Source organism: Taudactylus pleione, unplaced genomic scaffold, assembly GCF_031769625.1.
Source record: "Taudactylus pleione unplaced genomic scaffold, aTauple2 ptg000556l, whole genome shotgun sequence".
In the NCBI taxonomy this organism is placed as follows: Eukaryota; Metazoa; Chordata; class Amphibia; order Anura; family Myobatrachidae; genus Taudactylus; species Taudactylus pleione.
The window spans coordinates 399,859-419,047 of NW_028284958.1; the positions used below are offsets into that span (position 1 = coordinate 399,859).

Below are 19,189 nucleotides of genomic sequence, written 5' to 3' on the forward strand. Positions count from 1 at the left end.
GCTCTGAGCAGAGCGCACGCTCTGAATGAGGGCCGCCCTCCATAATTATGGAGCGCCCTCCTGGACGCTCGTCTAGCTGTGGGTCACCACCCACAGCCTATACGAGCATGCAGTTTGATGGCCGCAATGGTCTTGACCATCGCGACCATCGCCACTGCGAGCCGGAGCCTGCGGTTGAGTTTTTCAACCGCAAGGCCCGGAGTGATTTTGGCTTAATCAGAGCCAAAATCACTCCCACTGACATCACTAGTGATGTCAGTAGGCCGGCTTCTGACGGTAGGCGTTCCCTTGGGAACGCCCCCGTCTGGGAGGCACGCCCCCGGCACGCCCACCAAAGGGGGCGTGCTGTCAATCAACATCGACAGCACGCCCCCTTTGATCAGACACAACGAACGAAGGAAAGTCCTTCGCTCGTCGCGTCTGGCGCATGCGCACGACGGAGCTCCCGCCGTCGTGCGCATGCGCGGTGCACAACATTGACCCACTTGCGAGCGGACAGCCGCTTGCGAGTGGGTCTGAATCAGGCCCCTTGTTCATGGCAACTATTTTAGAATGCCGTCTATTTTTTGCTCTCTCTATATTACATTGGGCTTGGCACAAGCACCTTTATTTTTTCTGATTTAGTTTGAGTGCCTGTTTCAAATAACAAGTTGGAACTTGTATATACATCCAAATATTTGTCAGTATATGACTGTTACTCATAATCAGGTAAAGCTTGTAATATAACTACAAAGCAAAATAGCCCTAGGAGGGCACCAGAGTAAGCTACATTGCATGTCAATAGCGTTCTGTAGTGAAAAAATTGTTAAGGCCAATCGCAAAACCTGTTTACCCTTCCTCGATGGCAGCAAATGGATAATTTAAAACAAAAAGAACTGGTGGTTCAGATAGTATAGTATTTTCTTCTTCGGATTCCATAGAGTCCACAGGAGTTACCTTGGGATATATAGTTGGACAGTGTCCATTGCACCAAACAGCAAAGCTTTGGAGCTCTCAGCATGCACTGGTCCTCCTCCCTGTATACCCCGCACCCAGCCACAGGCATTCAGTTTTTTTGTTTGGTGCGCGGCAAGACGCACCTGTTATAACAGCGGGACTGATAGGCAGTCCTAGGCTTTTTTCTTTTATGTTTTACCTTAAGCTTCTGAGAATTCAAGAGTTTAGCTGTATTAGCGCCAGTAATGACACTCTACTCCATCTCAGCTCCATCTACCTCCGCCAACGCCGAAACACCAGTATCGCTGTAATCCCTCGGCAGGCCTCAGCGTGGCTTAGCTGGCGGCCTAAAGATGTTGAGGTCCGGGACTGTGGTCGGGTAAATGGAGATGTTAGGTAAGGATTCCCCTCGGGGAATCATGCACAAAGCAGTCCCTAGCCTCTGGTGTTGAGACGCGTCAAAGACCGCTGCGGGTGAAAGACGCTCTGCGATTCCTCACTAAGGCGGCTGGGATAGTAAGACGCACTAGAGCGCACCAGTCAACATCTTATTACCTTGTAGTGCAGTGTACCCGGCCATCAATATCGCAGCTTAGGGGAGATAAGGCGCTCCTCCGGCCGCTCCTCCCCCCAGACGCCAACTTCTGGGTATGGATTTCTGCGTCTGGTATAAATGACCACCTCATGTGTGAGACGCGCGCAGTTTAGCATTTGTCCACGGCTGTAGCAGTTGGTCTCAGAGGTTTGGTCTGTCTCTCTATATACCTCTCCCTTGGGTTTGGCATATAGCGTACTCTATATCCTACCGGCCGGGCCGGTGTAGTTGATTTAGTCCATATTGCTGTTCTCATAGCATGTACATCCTATGTGTTTGCCCCCCATGAATACCTGTTGGGCTGACATAGCTGCTCACTCTAGCTAGAGTATACTACCGTCTTCAGCCTCACCGCAAGTGGAAAGACCGGTGGTAGTAAGGACGCAGGGGCATAGAATGGGCTCTTGCTATCTGTTGCCTCAAGAGTCGGACAACCTTCTCGGCAGACGAGGATTCTCAGACTTCTGGGTTAGTCTCACTAAAGGAGGATCATCAATTCTTGGTGGATGTTCCCTCTCTGGTCTGTCTCCAATATTCAGGAGTTGGAGGTCGCAGACCGTTAAGGAGGTGGTCTTTAGACATCAGGCGGTGGCTAAAGTCTATCTCGGGATAGACATTTAATGTCTGAGGCATGGGAAACTCCTCGCAAGCATTTTACGCCCACTAGGACCTCTCGGTACCCATTTGCACCAGGAGCGTGTAATAAATGGGAGGTCTCACCCACAGTAGACGCTCATGTCACTAAATTAATTTGGAGCGCTACATTGCCTATTCCGGCAGCATCCTCATTAAAGGAGAGTACGGATAAGAAACTTGATACTTATTTTAAATCAATGTTTTCTTTATCTGCGGCCATCACCAGACCTGCTACGGCTGTAGTTTGGGTGGCAAAGGCTTGGAAGATTGAACAAAGTCTCTGAGGGAGACTATAGTCGACCCAACAAGAGAGCAGACGTTCCTTCTGGACCAGATACAGGAGGAGGCTGTGTACCTGGATGAAGCAGGTATTGACGCAGGCATCATGGTGTCTAGGGTTTCGGCTAACTGTGGCAGCCTGGAGAACCCTTTGGCTAAGGAACTGTAAGCCAGATCCAGGGTCTAAAAAGGCTCTAGAATCTTTACCTTTCGCAGGCAAGGTGCTGTTTGGACCAGGATTAGATGACGACATTACTTCGTTGGCTACACCGAGGTCTGTGGAGTTACCATCTACATCTACTTCTAGAAGGCAGTTGTCATCCCGGTCATTTCGTCCACAAAATAAGACTAAGAAACAGTCCTCGGCCAGACAGGGTCAGTCTCCTAGAGGACCACCCAGGAAGTCTTGGTTAACCAAGCGCCCAGCATCCAAGTCAGACGGTAAGCCTACTGTCTGATGGGGCGAGCCTCCCCCTAGAGGATGTCAGGGTTGGAGGCCAACTGTTACAGTTCTCCCAGGCTTGGCATCAGACAACTACGGATGCCTGTGTGCGAGAACTGGTTGTTCACAGTTATGCCATAACATTCCGAAGGCAATCCCCCTCAGAGGTATGTGGTTACAAATCTTTCTGCGGACCCAGTCAGAGTCTCTGCCTATTGGGAATCTTTTGGGGCCCTCTGGACTCAGGAGTCAGTTCCTGTGATGCAACAGGGAAGTGGTTACTACTCAAATTTATTTTTGATCCTAAAACCCAATGGGTCGCACCGTCCTATCCTGAATCTAAAATCTTTCAACAGATTTGTCAGGGTACCGAAGTTCCGTATGGAGATTCTACGGTCAATTATGCTGGCAATCGAGCCGGGAGACTTAATGGTTTCGCTGGAGATTCAGGATGCATATCTGCTTGTCCCAATTGCAGAATCCCACCAGACCTTTCTCAGGTTTGCAGTGGATAAGCAACATTTTAAATTTCAGGCTCTAGCCTTAGGTCTGGCCACAGACCCTCGGGTATTTACAAAGATAATGGCAGTCATGACTGCTCATCTCAGGCGACAGAGAGTCAGGATACTGCCATATCTAGACGACCTCCTGATATTGGCCCAGTCTCAGGAGATGTTCCAATGACATCTACGAATGACTATTGTTTACTTTCAGGAGCACGGCTGGGTGATCAACTGGAAGAATTCTTTCCTGTCACCGACTCAGCGAATGGTGCACCTGGGGGCACGGCTAGACTCTATGCAACAGAGGATCTTTCTGCCGTAGGGCAAGATTGTGGCACTACAGTCTCTGGTGAACAGTTTATCATGCAAGCAAGTAGTGTCAGCCCACTTTGCTATGCAGATTCTGGGCTCCATGGTAGCCTCATTCAACATTTTATGCCCAGTTCCACTCCAGGGCCATACAGCTGTGGATCCTGGCCCAGTGGGATGGTCAACATAATCGGATAAATAGTTAGATGATTTATGTCTCGGCAGAGGTTCGGCTCTCTCTGGCTTGGTGGCTGGAGACAACTCTCTGTTATGGATTCCGGATGGGTACTCAAGTCTAAGAGGATGGGGAGCAGTGATCGGTCAGCACACCTTTCAGGGAAGGTGGACAGACCAAGAAAGCCATCTACGAATAAATATATTGGAGCTCTGGGCAGTGCACAGGGCACTTCTCCTGGCGCAGGACCGTCTTCAGGGCAGGCCTGTCCAGGTTCAGTCCGACAATGTGACGGCAGTGGCCTATATAAACCATCAAGGAGGCAAACGAAGTCCGGCAGCCATGAAGGAGGTAGCAAAAATTCTGCTGTGGGCAAAGAACAATCTTCCTGCGATCTCTGCAATTTTTATCCCAGGTGTTCACAACTGGGAAGCGGACTTCCTAAGTCGCCAGGACATACACGCTGGAGAATGAGCTCTTCATCCGGAGGCGTTTCAAATTTTGGTGGACAAGTGGGGGTTACCAGACATAGACGTTATGGCGTCACGTCACAACACAAGGTCCCCAGGTACGGGTCCAGGACAAGGGACCCCTCAGCAGCCTTTGTGGACGCCCTGGCGGTGAGATGGAACTTCAGGTTAGCATACCTGTTTCCTCCAATCTCCCTCCTCTCAAGGGTTGTCAGGAAATTCAAACAGGAAGGCAGCAGGGTTATTCTAATAGCTCCTGTCTGGCCCAGGAGGCGTTTGTTTTCGGATCTGACACTTCTATCAATAGACAGTCCATTTCCACTGCCTCTGCGACAGGACCTGTTAATGCAGGGCCCGTGTCTTTACCAGGATTTATCTCGGCTGGCTTTGACGGCTTGGCTCTTGTCTTCCGTTTTTAAGGCCAGGGGGTTTTCTCCGTCAGTGATAAGAGCGAGGAAGCCTGCTTCTGCTCGCGTCTATCACAGGATTTGGCGGTCATTTTTTCTGTTGTGTTACAGCAGGAAATATGATCTTAAGATTTTCAAGGTGACCAGGGCACTTGGTTTTCTCCAGGCTGGATTAGACTTGGGTCTTCGCTTGGCTATCTTGAGAGTTCAAGTTTCGGCTTTGACCATTTGGTTTCAATGAAAGATTGCTCCTCTGTCGGATGTTAGAACATTTATGCAGGGAGTACTGCAACTTCAACCTCCATTCCTCCCACCGGTAGCACCGTGGGATTTGTCTGGTTCTCAGGGCACTGCAGACGCATCCCTTTGAACCCTTGGATAAGGTGGACTTGAGATGGCTGACTGGCTATCTCTTCAGCTCGCAGAGTGTCTGACCTGGCAGCTCTGTCATGTTGCTCTCCCTATTTGGTGTTTCATCAGAATAGAGCTGTCCTCCATACCAAGGCGGGCTACCTTCCAAAGGTGGTTTTCCATTTCCATATTAATGAGGAAATTATAGTCCCGGCTTTTCAGTGTTCAGAAATGTCTACAGGTGAAGCTTCCCTTGATGTGGTTCGAGCCCTCAGGATCTATGTGGATCGGACCAAGTCCATCAGGAAGACAAAGTCTCTATTTGTGTTGTATGAATTCCACAAAAGTGATTGGCCAGCAAATAAACAGACTTTGTCCCGCTGGTTCCGTTTGACCATTTCTCAGGTCTATACTCAGGCTAATCTCACTGTTCCTAACAGGATGACAGCCCATTCCACTCGGTCTGTCGGACCATCGTGGGCGGTAAGGCAGGGTGCCTCTGCTGAACAGCTCTGCAAGGCAGCCACCTGGTCTTCCGTGAGTACATTCATAAAGTGCTATGCTTTTGATACGTATGCCTCCCGGGATGCTTCCTTTGGGCGGCGGATTCTCCGATCTTCTCAGGAGTGTCCCCATCCCTAAGGGAGCTGCTTTAGGACATCCCAAGGTAATTCCTGTGGACCCTATGGAACCCGAAGAAGAAATGCAGAATTATGGTATAACATACCTTTTGATAATTATTTTTATTCAAGGTCCATAGGGTCCACAGGGCACCCACCCTAACGCACCTGGCCTCAGATGGAACTGTTCTTAAAGCTTTATATCACAGATTCCCTCTTCGCTTGTTGAGTGTTTTCTTGTGAAATGTTTCTTCCTTCTCCATTCTTCGTCTCTTGCTGCGAGGCTTAGTCACAAACTGAATGCCTGTGGCTGGGGACGTGGTATATAGAGAGGACAACCAGTGCATACTGGGAGCTCCAAAGCTTTGCTGTTTGGTGCAATGGACGCTGTCCAACTATATATCCCAAGGTAATTCCTGTGGACCCTATGGACCTCGAGGAAAAATAATTATCAAAGGTATGCTATACCATAATTCTGTATTTTAAAACAATTAATTAAAGATTAACTTTATCAATTGCAGGTAGATCAGAAATAATAAAAGCTAGCATATTAGGCCTGTATGAAATTGGCACCAAACACTCAATTTCCTTAACCGAGATCCCTGTGGTAGCCTCCGTTTGGAGACGCAGACATAATTGTCATTGGCCAGGTAAGGCACTTGGAGCTGGCTTAAAGGATCTGTAAAGCTAGGACTTGGGACCTCATTCAGAGCCGCTCGCAAAATGCGAGCGCTCGAGCTGTCAGTCAACATCGACAGCCGCCCCTTTTGCAGCGATCCCCGGAGCGAGTTAATTTGTCACTCGCTCCGGGGCTAGCGCACTGCGGCCGCTGCGCGTGCGCAGGGCCTCACCATCGACCAACTTGCGAGCGGGTCTGAATGAGGTCCTTGGTTCAGGAAATAAAGCATTGACACCAACTTTATACTGACTTGTTTCCCTGATATGCCAGCTTCTATAATCTCTGATGTACCTGCAATTGATAAAGTAAATTATTCATCTTTTTAAAATTACTACACTAAGGTGCTCATTCTTATATCGTTCAGTGTAGGCACTACAGGGGATCAGGAATGACTGTACGATTACGATGGCGATTAGGAAAGACAGTACAATTACGACAAGTGTGTACGATGCTTAAGACTGCTGACTCCTCCTGGCTGGGTCCTCTCCAGCCAGGCTCCAGCAGCTTAGCTGTCAGTCAGGAGTGGACTAGTAGTAGTCAGATGCTGAGGCTAGTAGTACTCACCAGTGACCAACCGTGATGTTATGTCTTTCCTCTGGTCCTCAGTCCTCCGCTGGTCCCGGCGTCATGGGCCGCACCGCACCCGGCCACCGCTAGCAGACACAGTAACCAATGTCACCGGAGCTGGTGTGAAGTCAGAGACTGCGCGGGCAGGGATGGCGTGTGACTTCACATGCTCTCTCTTAAGGAGTCATGTCAAGCCCGGCCCACCCAGCGATGCCCAATCCTGGCTGGCTGACAATAGGTGGGTGTGTCTTCAAGCCAGGAAGCGGGGCGGGGATTCAGACAGACAGTGACAGACAGTGACAGACAGTGACAGACAGTTAAAGCTTTAAAGTGCCAGTCAGAGAGGGAAAATGGCAGCAGGAAATCTGCACGCCTACTGTGGGTGGCACGCTTGTGCGGCTGCTCAGGTGGAACATGCCTAGAGCCGGCCCTGGTAAGAAGCCTTGGAACCGTCTTAGCATAAACTTTTGTCACGTTAAGATCTTAATGCAAAACTTGCCTAACAGTTTCTTTGTCAATGTTTACCATTTCTGCTATCATTCGGATGCTGAGTCGACTGTCAATTTGAACAGTTTTCTCAATTGTTTCAACATCTTTCTTTGTTTTTGTTATGCATGGCCTTTCCGGGACGTTCATCTTCAACATACTCATAACCACCACTAAATCTTTTGTGCCACTCAAACACATGTGCATGTGACATACAATCTGCCCCGTAAGCCTCCCCACCGGAAGTATATAGAAATATTTGCTGGGCGTTTGTTAAATTTTAACAAAAATTTTAAATTACGTTGCGCTACTTTTGAACTAGGCATTTCCACGACGCACGGGAAAAACACAACTTCTTTGAATGCTGCGTGACCACAAACCACGTGAGAAACTTGCAAAACCTTTTTGGGATATTCCCCACTCTTTTAACTCGCGCAGTATAGTTTATTTTTTACAAGTTCAGTCTTGTTATTTAATAGCACGCCTCGTATTCCCATACCTGATTCAGTCCCATTTAGGAATACTTCCCTGGAAGCTTTTTGTGATTTCTCTTAAGGCGCCCATCCACTAGAAGTTTAAATTGAGCGATTGAACGATAACAATATCGTTCAATCGTTTGCAAATATGTCTAAAATGACTAGCGATGCACGCTCCCGCTGGTTGTTTAGACATCTATCATCAGGCAAACATGCTGGACAACTTGACGATAACGTCAGGTTCAGCTTGTTTGCAGATGATTGATGTGCCTACACTGAACGACTGCTCGTTCAGTGTGCGCACATCACAGACCGATAAACAACTGCACAAGTACAATCTCTTAATCGTGCAGTCGTTTTCATGTCGTCTAGTGAATGGGCACCTTTAGAACGGTGTTTGTGGCTGCATGAGTGGCTATGTCTGAAAAGAAGAAGGCGGGTTCCTACCTAGCTAAACAGCCATTAATTCTGGTGAGATAGCAGCAACATTTTCGGTGAATACTGTGATGGCACATCGGACCCTGTGGCAGATATACTAAGCTTTGGAGAGTGATAAACTGCTAACCAAACGGCTCCTAACTGACATTTTTCAAACACAGCCTGTCATATGATTGTTAGGAGCTGATTGGCTGGTGGTTTATCACTTTCCAATTTCTCATTTTCCAAGGCTTGGTACATCTCACAGCCTGTAGCTAATGTCATCGTCATCAAGTCCCTGGCACTTTTCCTGCAGGGTACTATGTGGTAATGTGCTTGATTAGGATTACCAAAGATGCTATACAATAGGTTATGTCCTAACTGCCCAAGTTTTCTTATAGTGTCTCCCCCCCGCCCTCTCACCCCGTCCTCCACTTGGGGAGAACTGTCTTGCAGCAGTTTGTTTTAGATTCTCATTAGCTTATATTCTCAAGAAGAAAAGAAGATGTTAAATTAGTAGACTGCTGAACTTGTGGCAATTATGGGCTGCTTCAATTTTGGACTCCTGGGTTTTGAAAATACTGTCACAGAGTTGATGGATTCATTTCCCCACATTGACCCATTATTATTATTTATATTTCTCATGAGTTCTGTGCTCAGAAGATCCTTTCATTTAAGACTTGCTTTCAACTAGTGGTGGTATCTAAAGTCCTCATGGGGCTTCTACATTCAGAATGCATCAACATAGAAATGGACAGAGAAGTTATCTACAATATGTAAATTAGAAGGGCTGATACATTCTTACCAGTTTTATACATCAGGGATGATTATCTCCACATTCCAAACAGAGACGATAACTGTTATCTCCTTTTTATTTTTTAAAGGGTTAGGTTTTTGTTCTGCGCTCCATTCTTTGGTGTGTCCGTGTCACATTGGGAAGGTACTTATATTATGTCAGGGTACTGTGAGTCTGGAGAATCGTGACTCTTATCTGGATGACATGTTGGTGAAGAACAATAGGTATAGCTATTCGCATACCATTCTGCTTTTAGAATACCATGGACAGATCATCAATCAAGTCACAAATCTTTGCTGCTTCATTGTTCACAGGCTTCCCTGGTTTGTCTTGGATTACTTTTCAAGTCAGAGTGGCAAATGTAATAGATTCCGATTTGTCAAAGGTGCTGTATCTTTTATTTTTTCTTTAAAAACATAATTTGCACCTTTACCAAATTGGAACCTATTACATTTGCCCCAGAATGTCAAACATTTTGTTTTTACTGATGTGAGTGGAAGATTTGTGTATACACTGAAGAATCTTGTCCTCCGTCTGTTATCTAACCCATTGACCCCAGTGACGTATTGCGCGAGATTGGTGGTAAAAATGGTTCTGACATGGCAGCGATGCTATTTACTCAGTTTCACATCATACCTCTGCTGTGTGGAACAGGTCTTTTTCACCATCTGTTTAAGCCAATTATCTTGCTACAGACAATTTTAATAACTTCATTGGTGGTTTGCGGTGATTCAATTGATGATCAAACAGCTATTTTGTATGGTGAAGCAGCAGGTTATAGCAACATATAACAGTCTATAGACATAGTAAATGTTTGTAGGATCTCATTCACATGATTCATCCAGTCAGTTCTAAGAACACCCTATTTAAACCAGTAACTGCTGACTCTTAATTTCCAAAACAGCTTCTCACCCATGACATGGTACCCTGGATCCTGGTTCCATTTGCATCCTGCTTCTGTTACAGTCATCATTCTCCAGTATTGCTAACAGCATTAGGTGCTTGTTCCAGTTATCAGGCTCCAGTATTTGCTTCATAAGCATTCTGCCTCAGTGTTTTCCAGCACACATGCTCCAGTAATTACTTCACAAACATTCTGCCTCAGAGTGTTCCACCTACTCCAGTAATTTCTTCACAGCTTTCAGCTTCTGTGCTATTCAGAAAACCTGGAACAAAATTGCTTCTCGGTGTTCTGTTCATTGCTATCCAGAAAACGTGCTTCAGTATTGCTTCACAGCCTACTTCTATTGTACACAGCACACCGTTCCAACATCACCTGCAGCCTGCTTCTATTGTGCACAGCACACTGTTCCAACATCACCTGCAGCCTGCTTCTATTGTGCACAGCACACTGTTCCAACATCACCTGCAGCCTTCTTCTATTGTGCACAGCACACTGTTCCAACATCACCTGCAGCCTGCTTCTATTGTGCACAGCACACTGGGCCTGATTCAGAGCCGGAAGCTCTGACAGAGCACTCGCTCTGAATCAGGGCCGGCCTTCTGTTTTTTTAGAGCGGCCTCCTGGCCACTCGCATAGCTGTGGGTGACCACCCACAGCTATAGCGAGCGGCCAGGAAGTTGGTCGCGATGGTCAAGATCATCACGACCATCGGTCTTGCGATGAGACCCTTGTGGTAGGGTCTCGTTGCCGCAAGCCCTAGAGTGCTTTCGGCTCAAACAGAGCCGAAAGAACTCCCACTGACATCACTTGTGATGTCAGTGGGACCGGCCCCAGATGGTTGGCATTCCCATGGGAACGCCTCCGTCTGGCAGCCACTCCCCCGGCCCGCCCACCAAAGGGGGCGTGCTGTCACTCAACATCGACAGCACGCCCCCTTTGGTACGAGACCCGGAGCGACTGTTTGCCCGTCGCTATCCGGGTCTTGCGCATGCGCACGACAGAGCCGGCTCCGTGCATGCGCACTGGGCCACCATCGACCCGCTTGCGAGCGCTCAGCACTCGCGAGCGGGTCTGAATCAGGCCCACTGTTCCAACATCACCTGCAGCCTGCTTCTATTGTGCACAGCACACTGTTCCAACATCACCTGCAGCCTGCTTCTATTGTGCACAGCACACTGTTCCAACATCACCTGCAGCCTGCTTCTATTGTGCACAGCACACTGTTCCAACATCACCTGCAGCCTGCTTCTATTGTGCACAGCACACTGTTCCAACATCACCTGCAGCCTGCTTCTGCTTTACTACAGTCTCAGTCCAGCATTACTCACAGTCTGACTACATTGTGCTGCTGGCACTCTTCTCAGTGTATCCACGGACTGTTCCAATGTACTTTTATCGCTGTGACCCATATCCAGTGACCCATATCTGTCCTGTAACATTATCAAGGCCTCAAGCTTTGTGTACTATGCTACAAGGAATGGGATTGAAATACCGGCGGCTCAAGAGACAGGCCGACAGGTGAAGGTCCCGACCCCCGGTGGTAAGTATGCTAACCCTCCCCTCTCTCCCATCGTTACCCTCTCTTAGGGGTGCCTAACCCTAACAATCCCCCCCGTGGGTGCCTAAACCTAACACCCCCTCCCCACACCCTAAACCAAACCCTAACATCCCCTGCTTCCCCTAGCCTAACCCTAACCTTCCCCGGGGGGTGCCTAACCCTAAATCCCCCTGGGGGTCCCTAACCCCCCCCCATCCCCGGGCTCTGTGTATATAATTACCCGGCAGAGAGGATGATCGCTCCAGCCTTGGCGGGATTACGTTGTAGGGATTGAGACTGGCGGTCTCATAACCGCATCCCATGCTACAAGTGTAGCTAGAGCCCCAGGGTTTCAGACTTGAATCTACAAAACCCCAATGTCGTGACAATGAAATGGGCTCCAATTCCTTAAAGATTGACAGTTAAGGTTCAGTTACACAATTCCAAAGCTGTGGAATATATCAACCATCAAGGGGGTGGGACTCCTAGTCAGCTGGCAATGAAAGACTCGGGCAAAGTGCAGTGTTTCGGGTGTGCCAGGAGAATTACAAGGCAGAATTCCTCAATCGCCAAATGCTGGTTCTAGGAAAGTGTGTTTTTAGGTCAGAAACTTTTCAAAAGAACACAGGACTCAGGGACGTGTCTTATGAATGTTCTGGTGTTAGTGTCTTGGTTACAAACAGAGATCAATAAAACAACACAACAGTGCAAACATGAATGACCAATGCAAATCATGTTTAGGGTGAGATGTATCAAACCTTCTAGAAGGTGCTAAATAAATGACAGCTAAAATCTGAATGGTTGCAATAAGCTGATTGGTAAGCAAATTCTCAACTTTTTCTCTTTAGAAGTTTTGATACATCTCCCCAATGGTCATTTTCAGCAAGAAACATTAAGATACTCTAGAAATCCAGTAGTTAGGTCATGCCCATTTCATGGAACTTTAAGTTTCTGTATCTGTTTCCTTTTTCATCCATTGCTTCCAAGAGTTCTCAAAACTGTTTGGGTAGATGTGACTTGAACTATTTTAATGCCTCATGTTGGCCTTGAAGACCATGGTATCCCTTTGCCAGTACCTAAAGGTCTTTACTTTGACATTGCAGTTGAAACTATGACGCATTAGAAGGAAAGGTACAGGTTCTGATGGGGACAATGCAGGGGCAATAATTGGGATCCAGAATGGTTCACTCTCATTAGGGTCATTCTAGTGCTTCAATGCAGACTGAAGACTGGTCTAGCTCTGGATGTTCAGGTGTCGTCCTTTCAATTCTTCTGCAGCTTCCACTAGGCAGTTAATTCTGAGGTGAGATTGTTCCTTTAAGTAGTTTGTCCTGTTAGACATTGATTAGATTGTCTGATTCCATTGTGGAATCTCAACCTAGTTTAGGGGGTTTGTGTACTAGCAATGCAGAAGAGGCAGAATTACATACTGAATGTGTTGTCTATGAATTTATCTTTCCTAGGCAAAGACTATTTTGCTTACCTTTTTGCTGTCTGCTGTTTATGCGTAGACTAGCAAATCAATTCCATCCGCTTTGACTGCACATTATGGGGCATCAGTGGAGCATGTGTGTAGGTTGATAACTTGGTCTTCTTCATCCAATTCTTGCTCAATCTTTAACATTGTTTTATTTGCAAATTGAGCATTCCTGCCACCCTTCTGGGTGACTTTGAGAAATGCATTTATCTTTGTCTGGCACATGTAGGGAGAAACAGGCTCCTGGCCAGGAATGCAGCCAGTGGGCCCATCCTTTTCTTTGCTTTGGCTTGGCTATTGAAGAACTGGAGAGGGACTAGGGCAATGGAGGGTTATAAGGAAACAGAATAGTTTTCTATGCAAACTGTGCATAGAGAATGGTGCAAACCCTTATCAGCATACCTCTATCTGCATAACAGAAATAGTTACCAGTAAGTGAATAATCTTCTTTTCCTCATAAATTGACATTTTGCTTTATTATGTATATATATTTAATTTTACTACACACTATAGTGTTATGTCAGCCAAAGTGTCACATGTCTATATAATTGTGGTTGTATGCCCCCTTTTTACTTACATTTGTAGAGCACTTTTATTTCTGTTCTTCAGTGCAGTGGTGTGTAACGATCTCCTCTTACTGCGACCCAAATGTCAGTGTGCCATTGTTCTTTAACCCCAAAAGAGGTGTTTCATAACCAGATATATTTCATTTCTAAGAATCAAGTACCACAAAAAAAATGGTTCTTTCTTCCCAACCTACGGTTAGTTTTGCTTTAATGCAGTGGTTCCCGACTAGTCATCTTTTGAGGTTTTCTGTCTGTGGAAGTTGGTCGGATAATTACTGACCCAGCAAAATAGAATAACTCACCTGGGCATGATTAGAAACATCCACAAAACATGACCTGTTGGAGGTACATGAGGACTGGACTTTGGAACCACTGCACTAATGTTTGTTTTTCATGTACTATAAAAAAACACATTCCGTACCTGTTTCTGACAATAAGACAACTTTTTTGTTTTAAATAAATTTTGTTTCTGCAGTTGTAGACACGAATAATGACTTACATTTTTTTTATAGATCTTTTAATTACATTAAACTAAGTAGATGTTGGCCCCACCACTTTTTTGAAGATTTGCTGGTTCAATATATAATTACAAGGGTTAGTTATGATATGTCGACAGTCAGAATGTCGACATTTACAATATACAGTAGCTGGCAATGTGTTCGGTGGAAGACTTGTTCTTGATCATCTAAGTGTGAAAGATTCATAAATGTGGGTGAAAACAAAACCACAAAAATGTCATACATTTATAATAACTAGGCTCAGCTGTTTGATGTATTCACTCATTTTCCTCATGTGTTCCTTTACAGGCCCTTGTCAGCCAAATCCTTGCTACAACAATGGAGAGTGTCAGGTGCTGCCCCACTCTCGCAGAGGAGATACCTTTGCACAGTATGCCTGCAAGTGTCTTCCTGGCTATGATGGCGATAAATGTGAAAACAGTGAGTATTATTATGTAAATGTATAATAATATTATTATACGTATTGCTATCTTCTTGATCCTATTTAAAACCAGTCACAAAGTGCCTCAGTGAGATAAAACTTCTGTCCCACAAGTATTGGTTCAGGTTACAAAACAGCAGCCTCAATAGTCTGTTGGGAGATATATACGTTATGTAGACAATACTACTGTATGTCCACACGAGAAGGCTGGTGCCAGTATCCTGCAGTGATGTGCTGTGAGGTCAGAACTCTGGAGCATGACAGGTACAGTAGTGTGATAGGGGAGGGAGTATGACAGCCTCCCCTGCCTCCCCTGACCGCACATCCCTGTTATCCTGACATGGTTGTAATGCTACTTAAAGCATTTTAACCATTATACATTTAAACATTATTTTTGTGAACTGAGGGGAACACTCATTTAAATGATAAAATACCAAGGTGTGCTTACATCTAATGCTGGAACAAAGTAGGTGACCAGTCCACAACTTAATGCTCCCCAGACAATGCCAAATACCTGCAAGTCGACCCCAGTCCTAATGAAAATGGGGAGTACTGGTAACATCTTGTAAAACGAAATAAAATTTAGATTGTCATTTTAATGAGTGCAGTACTTTTAAGCCTGGTACACACTGTGCTGGTCACTCAGATAAATTCTCAGATCCTCGGAGTGATTAGTGATTATCGGGTCAGTTTCGCAGTTCCATGTCCTCTGCATGGATCTACTGGATCGCATCATGCCAAAGTTGGCAAATATGGGTGATCGTAATAGAATTTTTTTTTTGACTGTCTGGATTTAATAATAGTCCTGGTGTTATGTCAGACTGTAGAGAAATGGCCTGTGGTGCAGTGGAAACCAGGGGAACATGAGTGAAGGTTGGTGGTTTTCTGGTTGATGATCCAAAAGCCGCAGGTTCCTATTTTTGATGTAGAAATGACTGGTACAAAGAGTAAGGTCATTCAAATAGTTTTTTTTCTTTTTTTTTTTTTTCTTTAACATATACAAGACAGAAATGCAGCAGAAAATTAGCTATGCTTAGACACAAACTACACTTTAATAAGTGGGATGAAAGTATTTTTGGATTTCAGACATAAACAAGCTGGGAACAAGAATCTCGAGCAGGTTTTTGGCTTTGTGTGACTCATGGTAAAAAGCTTTCCGGAAATACCTCCAGGCTGGATTTATGGGCACTGCGTGCATTCTTTACCCTTTACTGGCAAAATGAAATTTCCAGAAGACTATTTTGCCAACCTCTGTCCTTAACTGTTGTGCCTTTATATTAAGGGTACTGTAAAACCAGGTGGACATTACAGTATTTCTCTTTTAAAAGTGTTGCAAGGAACTTTCCCAGAGGCAGTTCTCCTTTTCATGCCTATATCTAGTGTGGTCCATAATATATTTAAGAAAGTGGAAGTGTATTTTAGGAATGTATACCAAGATGGTGTCTGTCTGGATGTACTCTAGCTGCTATGACGGACTAATGATAAAGCAGGCCCTGGTTCTGTTAGTTTTAAAAAGAGCTATGAAAATGTACTTAAGTAGCAGCGACTTCTCCCCCAGATGGAGGAGAAGAGCCCCAGACATGGGTTTACATAATTTCATTACACCAAAATATAATTACATTGGATTGATCGTTATCAAGGCCACAATTTGCTTGTTACAGAGGAAACTCCTCTAAGGGGGAAGTTGTACAGTTTGTACAGACCATTTGAGATAAGAAATGAAATGCATAAGCAGTATTTGTAACATCACAGTACAGGAAGCGTAGTTTTATGTATTAATTACTTTGTATATGGAGAAGACAAAAAATTTTTTTTTTGTTTTTTAATCCAATACATTTTTATTGTATTTTACTTTTTGTACATGAAAAGTTACGACATTAAAGCAATTGTGAACATTTCAATACTACTATTAAATACTAAAACAAGAATACAAAAAAAAAATTTAATTTTTTTTTTTACAATTAAATATATGTGTGGTTTCTCTTCTGTCTATACAAGTAGCATTGTGCAACACAACTCCACCGCATATGAAACTAACAGGAAATACATTTTACTGTCTCGAACACCTATAGTAATGATAACACATACATCTCTATAGTTAAATTACTGTACAACTATTTTTATACTTTGGAACTATCCAATATATGGGCAGGGAGATACCACACCAGACCGGCCACATGGAGAATCCAACCATCTATCCCATACTATTTAGTATAGTATTTCAGTATTATACCCCTAGCAAAAAAACAACAACTTTTATTAGAAAGATTGACTAGTAACCCTTTGTGCTGCATAGTGATTTATACATATGCCTGTTTAAACTTATCATATACCTAATGTTCCCTATCATTAACAAGGGATTGCAAATGTTTTAAGTGTACGTACATATCTAGTAACCATTTTAATAATCCTATTTATTTAATTGTAATAACACTTTTGAACTGAATTGATTATAATGTAGTAGTGCTGATTTACAAAAAGAAATAAGTCAAGACGACAAGAAGGTGTGAAAACATTGCTTATTCCTCTGGGCAGTGACCTAAACCAATGTTCTGGGCATATGGGAGGTAATTGGGATCGAGGGCCTGATCCACATGTGGACGCGTATGCAATCGCAGCTGCAATTTCTCACGGAACGCAGCTGTGAAAATATGCTAATGACTCGCTCGCTGTCCAGTGCTTAGAGACGCCCACATAAAGCATCTCGCATCCGCCACTCATGCACAAAATCGGAAACCTCAAAATGCAGATCAGACGGCCATCAGCCTTCTGAGTAAGTCTAAGATGCCGCAGACACAGCGTGACTCCAGACACACAGAGGGCTCTCCTGCATGCATGTGCGCAGTGGCTAATTTATGTACGCGTTTAAACGGTCCGACATGTATTCACTACAGAAGGGGAGGGAAAGGGGCCACAGTTAAGTTGCAGATGCATTAACAAAAATTAGGTACATGGAAGTACATATACAGAGGAGAGGGTCCTAACAGAAGTCTCAAAACTGAAAGTGGATAAATGGGGCCGGATTGGATACATAAAAGAGCTTAATGGGGTTCTGATAACATTAACAGAATTATTCAACCAGTCGCTAGTATCAGGAGTGATTCCAGAGGACTGGAAAAGAGCAAATGTAATACCACTGTACAAAAGTGGAAGTAAATAAGCAAGTAACTGCAGACCAGTGAGCATTACATCAGTAGTGGGAAAAATAATGGAAACACTATTAAAAGAAAGAGTTGTGGAATATCTCAAATCCAACAATTTACAGGATGCCAAACAGCATGGATTTACTCGGGGTAGATCATGCCAAACAAATCTTATTGACTTTTTTGACTGGGTGACAAAAGTAATAGATCAAGAGAAGGCTGTAGATGTAGCTTATCTACTTTAGTAAGGCTTTTGACACGGTCCCGCATCACAGAATGTTAAACAAACTGGAATGCTTGGGATTGGATTCTATGACTGTGGATAAGATCTTGGTTGCAGGATAGGAAACAGAGTTGTAGTAAATGGAGTGCATCACGGGAGGGAAAGGTTGCCAGTGGAGTACCCCAGGGATCTATACTTGGGCCAGTGCTTTTTAATATCTGTTGGTGATATTGCAAATGGTATTGAAGGGAAAGTATGTCTTTTTGCAGATGACACAAAAGTATGCAACAGGGTAGACATACCAGGAGAGGTAAAACAAATGACTGAGGATCTGGGTAGACTAGAGGAATGGGCAAGAACATGGCAACTACAGTTTAATGTAAAAAAAAAAAAATGCAAGATCATGCACTTGTCTCAATAACCCAAAGGCTTAATATAGTATCAAGGAGTAAAGGGATTTAGGAGTCACCATTTCAGATGACTTGAAGGCAGGCAAGCAATGCACCAAAGCATTGAGGAAGGCAAGTCAGATGCTTGGTTGCATATGGAGAGGAATCAGTAGCAGGAAAAAAGAAGTAATAATTCTACTGTATAGTTCATTGGTACGGCCTCATCTAGAATACTGTGTTCAGCGCTGGAGGCCATATCTCCAGAGGGATATAAATACATTAGAGATGGTACAAAGAAGGGCAAATAAAATAGTGCATGGCCTACAGCAGAGGTTCCCAAACGCGGTCCTCAAGGCTCCCCAACAGTGCAGGTTTTAGAGAGATCCATGGTTGAGCACATATGGTTAAATCAAATTGACTGAGGCACTAATTAAGTCACCTGTGCTCAGCCATGGATATCTCTAAAACCTGAACTGTTGGGGAGCCTTGAGGACCGCGTTTGGGAACCTCTGGCCTACAGCACAGAACTTACCCGGAAAGACTAAAAGATCTTAATATGTATAGTTTGGAGCAGAGAAGGGAAATGGGGACATGATAGAAACTTTCAAATACATCAAGGTACAGACGGGAAGCATTCTTCAAAAGAAGAGATGTACAAGGACATGCACTGAAACTGGAGAGAGGTAGGCTCAGAGGAAATATGAGGAAAAATTACTTCACAGAAAGGGTGGTGGATAAGTGGAATAGCCTTTCATTAGAGGTGGTTGAAGCTAAGTAGGTGGAACAATTTATACATGCTTGGGTTAAGCATATCCTTAAAAGAGAACTAAGGAGCAAATAGGGTTGAAATTGTCAAAAGGAGAAATG

General features: G+C 44.7%; 1 protein-coding gene across 2 annotated transcripts in view; it reads left to right on the plus strand.

Moving 5' to 3' along the window:
- MFGE8 (milk fat globule EGF and factor V/VIII domain containing) overlaps positions 1–19,189 on the plus strand; it is a 68,416-nt gene that overhangs the window by 17,907 nt on the left and 31,320 nt on the right. For both annotated transcript variants that reach the window (XM_088452653.1, XM_088452654.1), the window contains exon 3: positions 14,435–14,566. In XM_088452653.1, the coding sequence (XP_088308779.1) occupies positions 14,435–14,566 (132 nt within the window). The remainder of the gene's footprint in view (positions 1–14,434; positions 14,567–19,189) is intronic.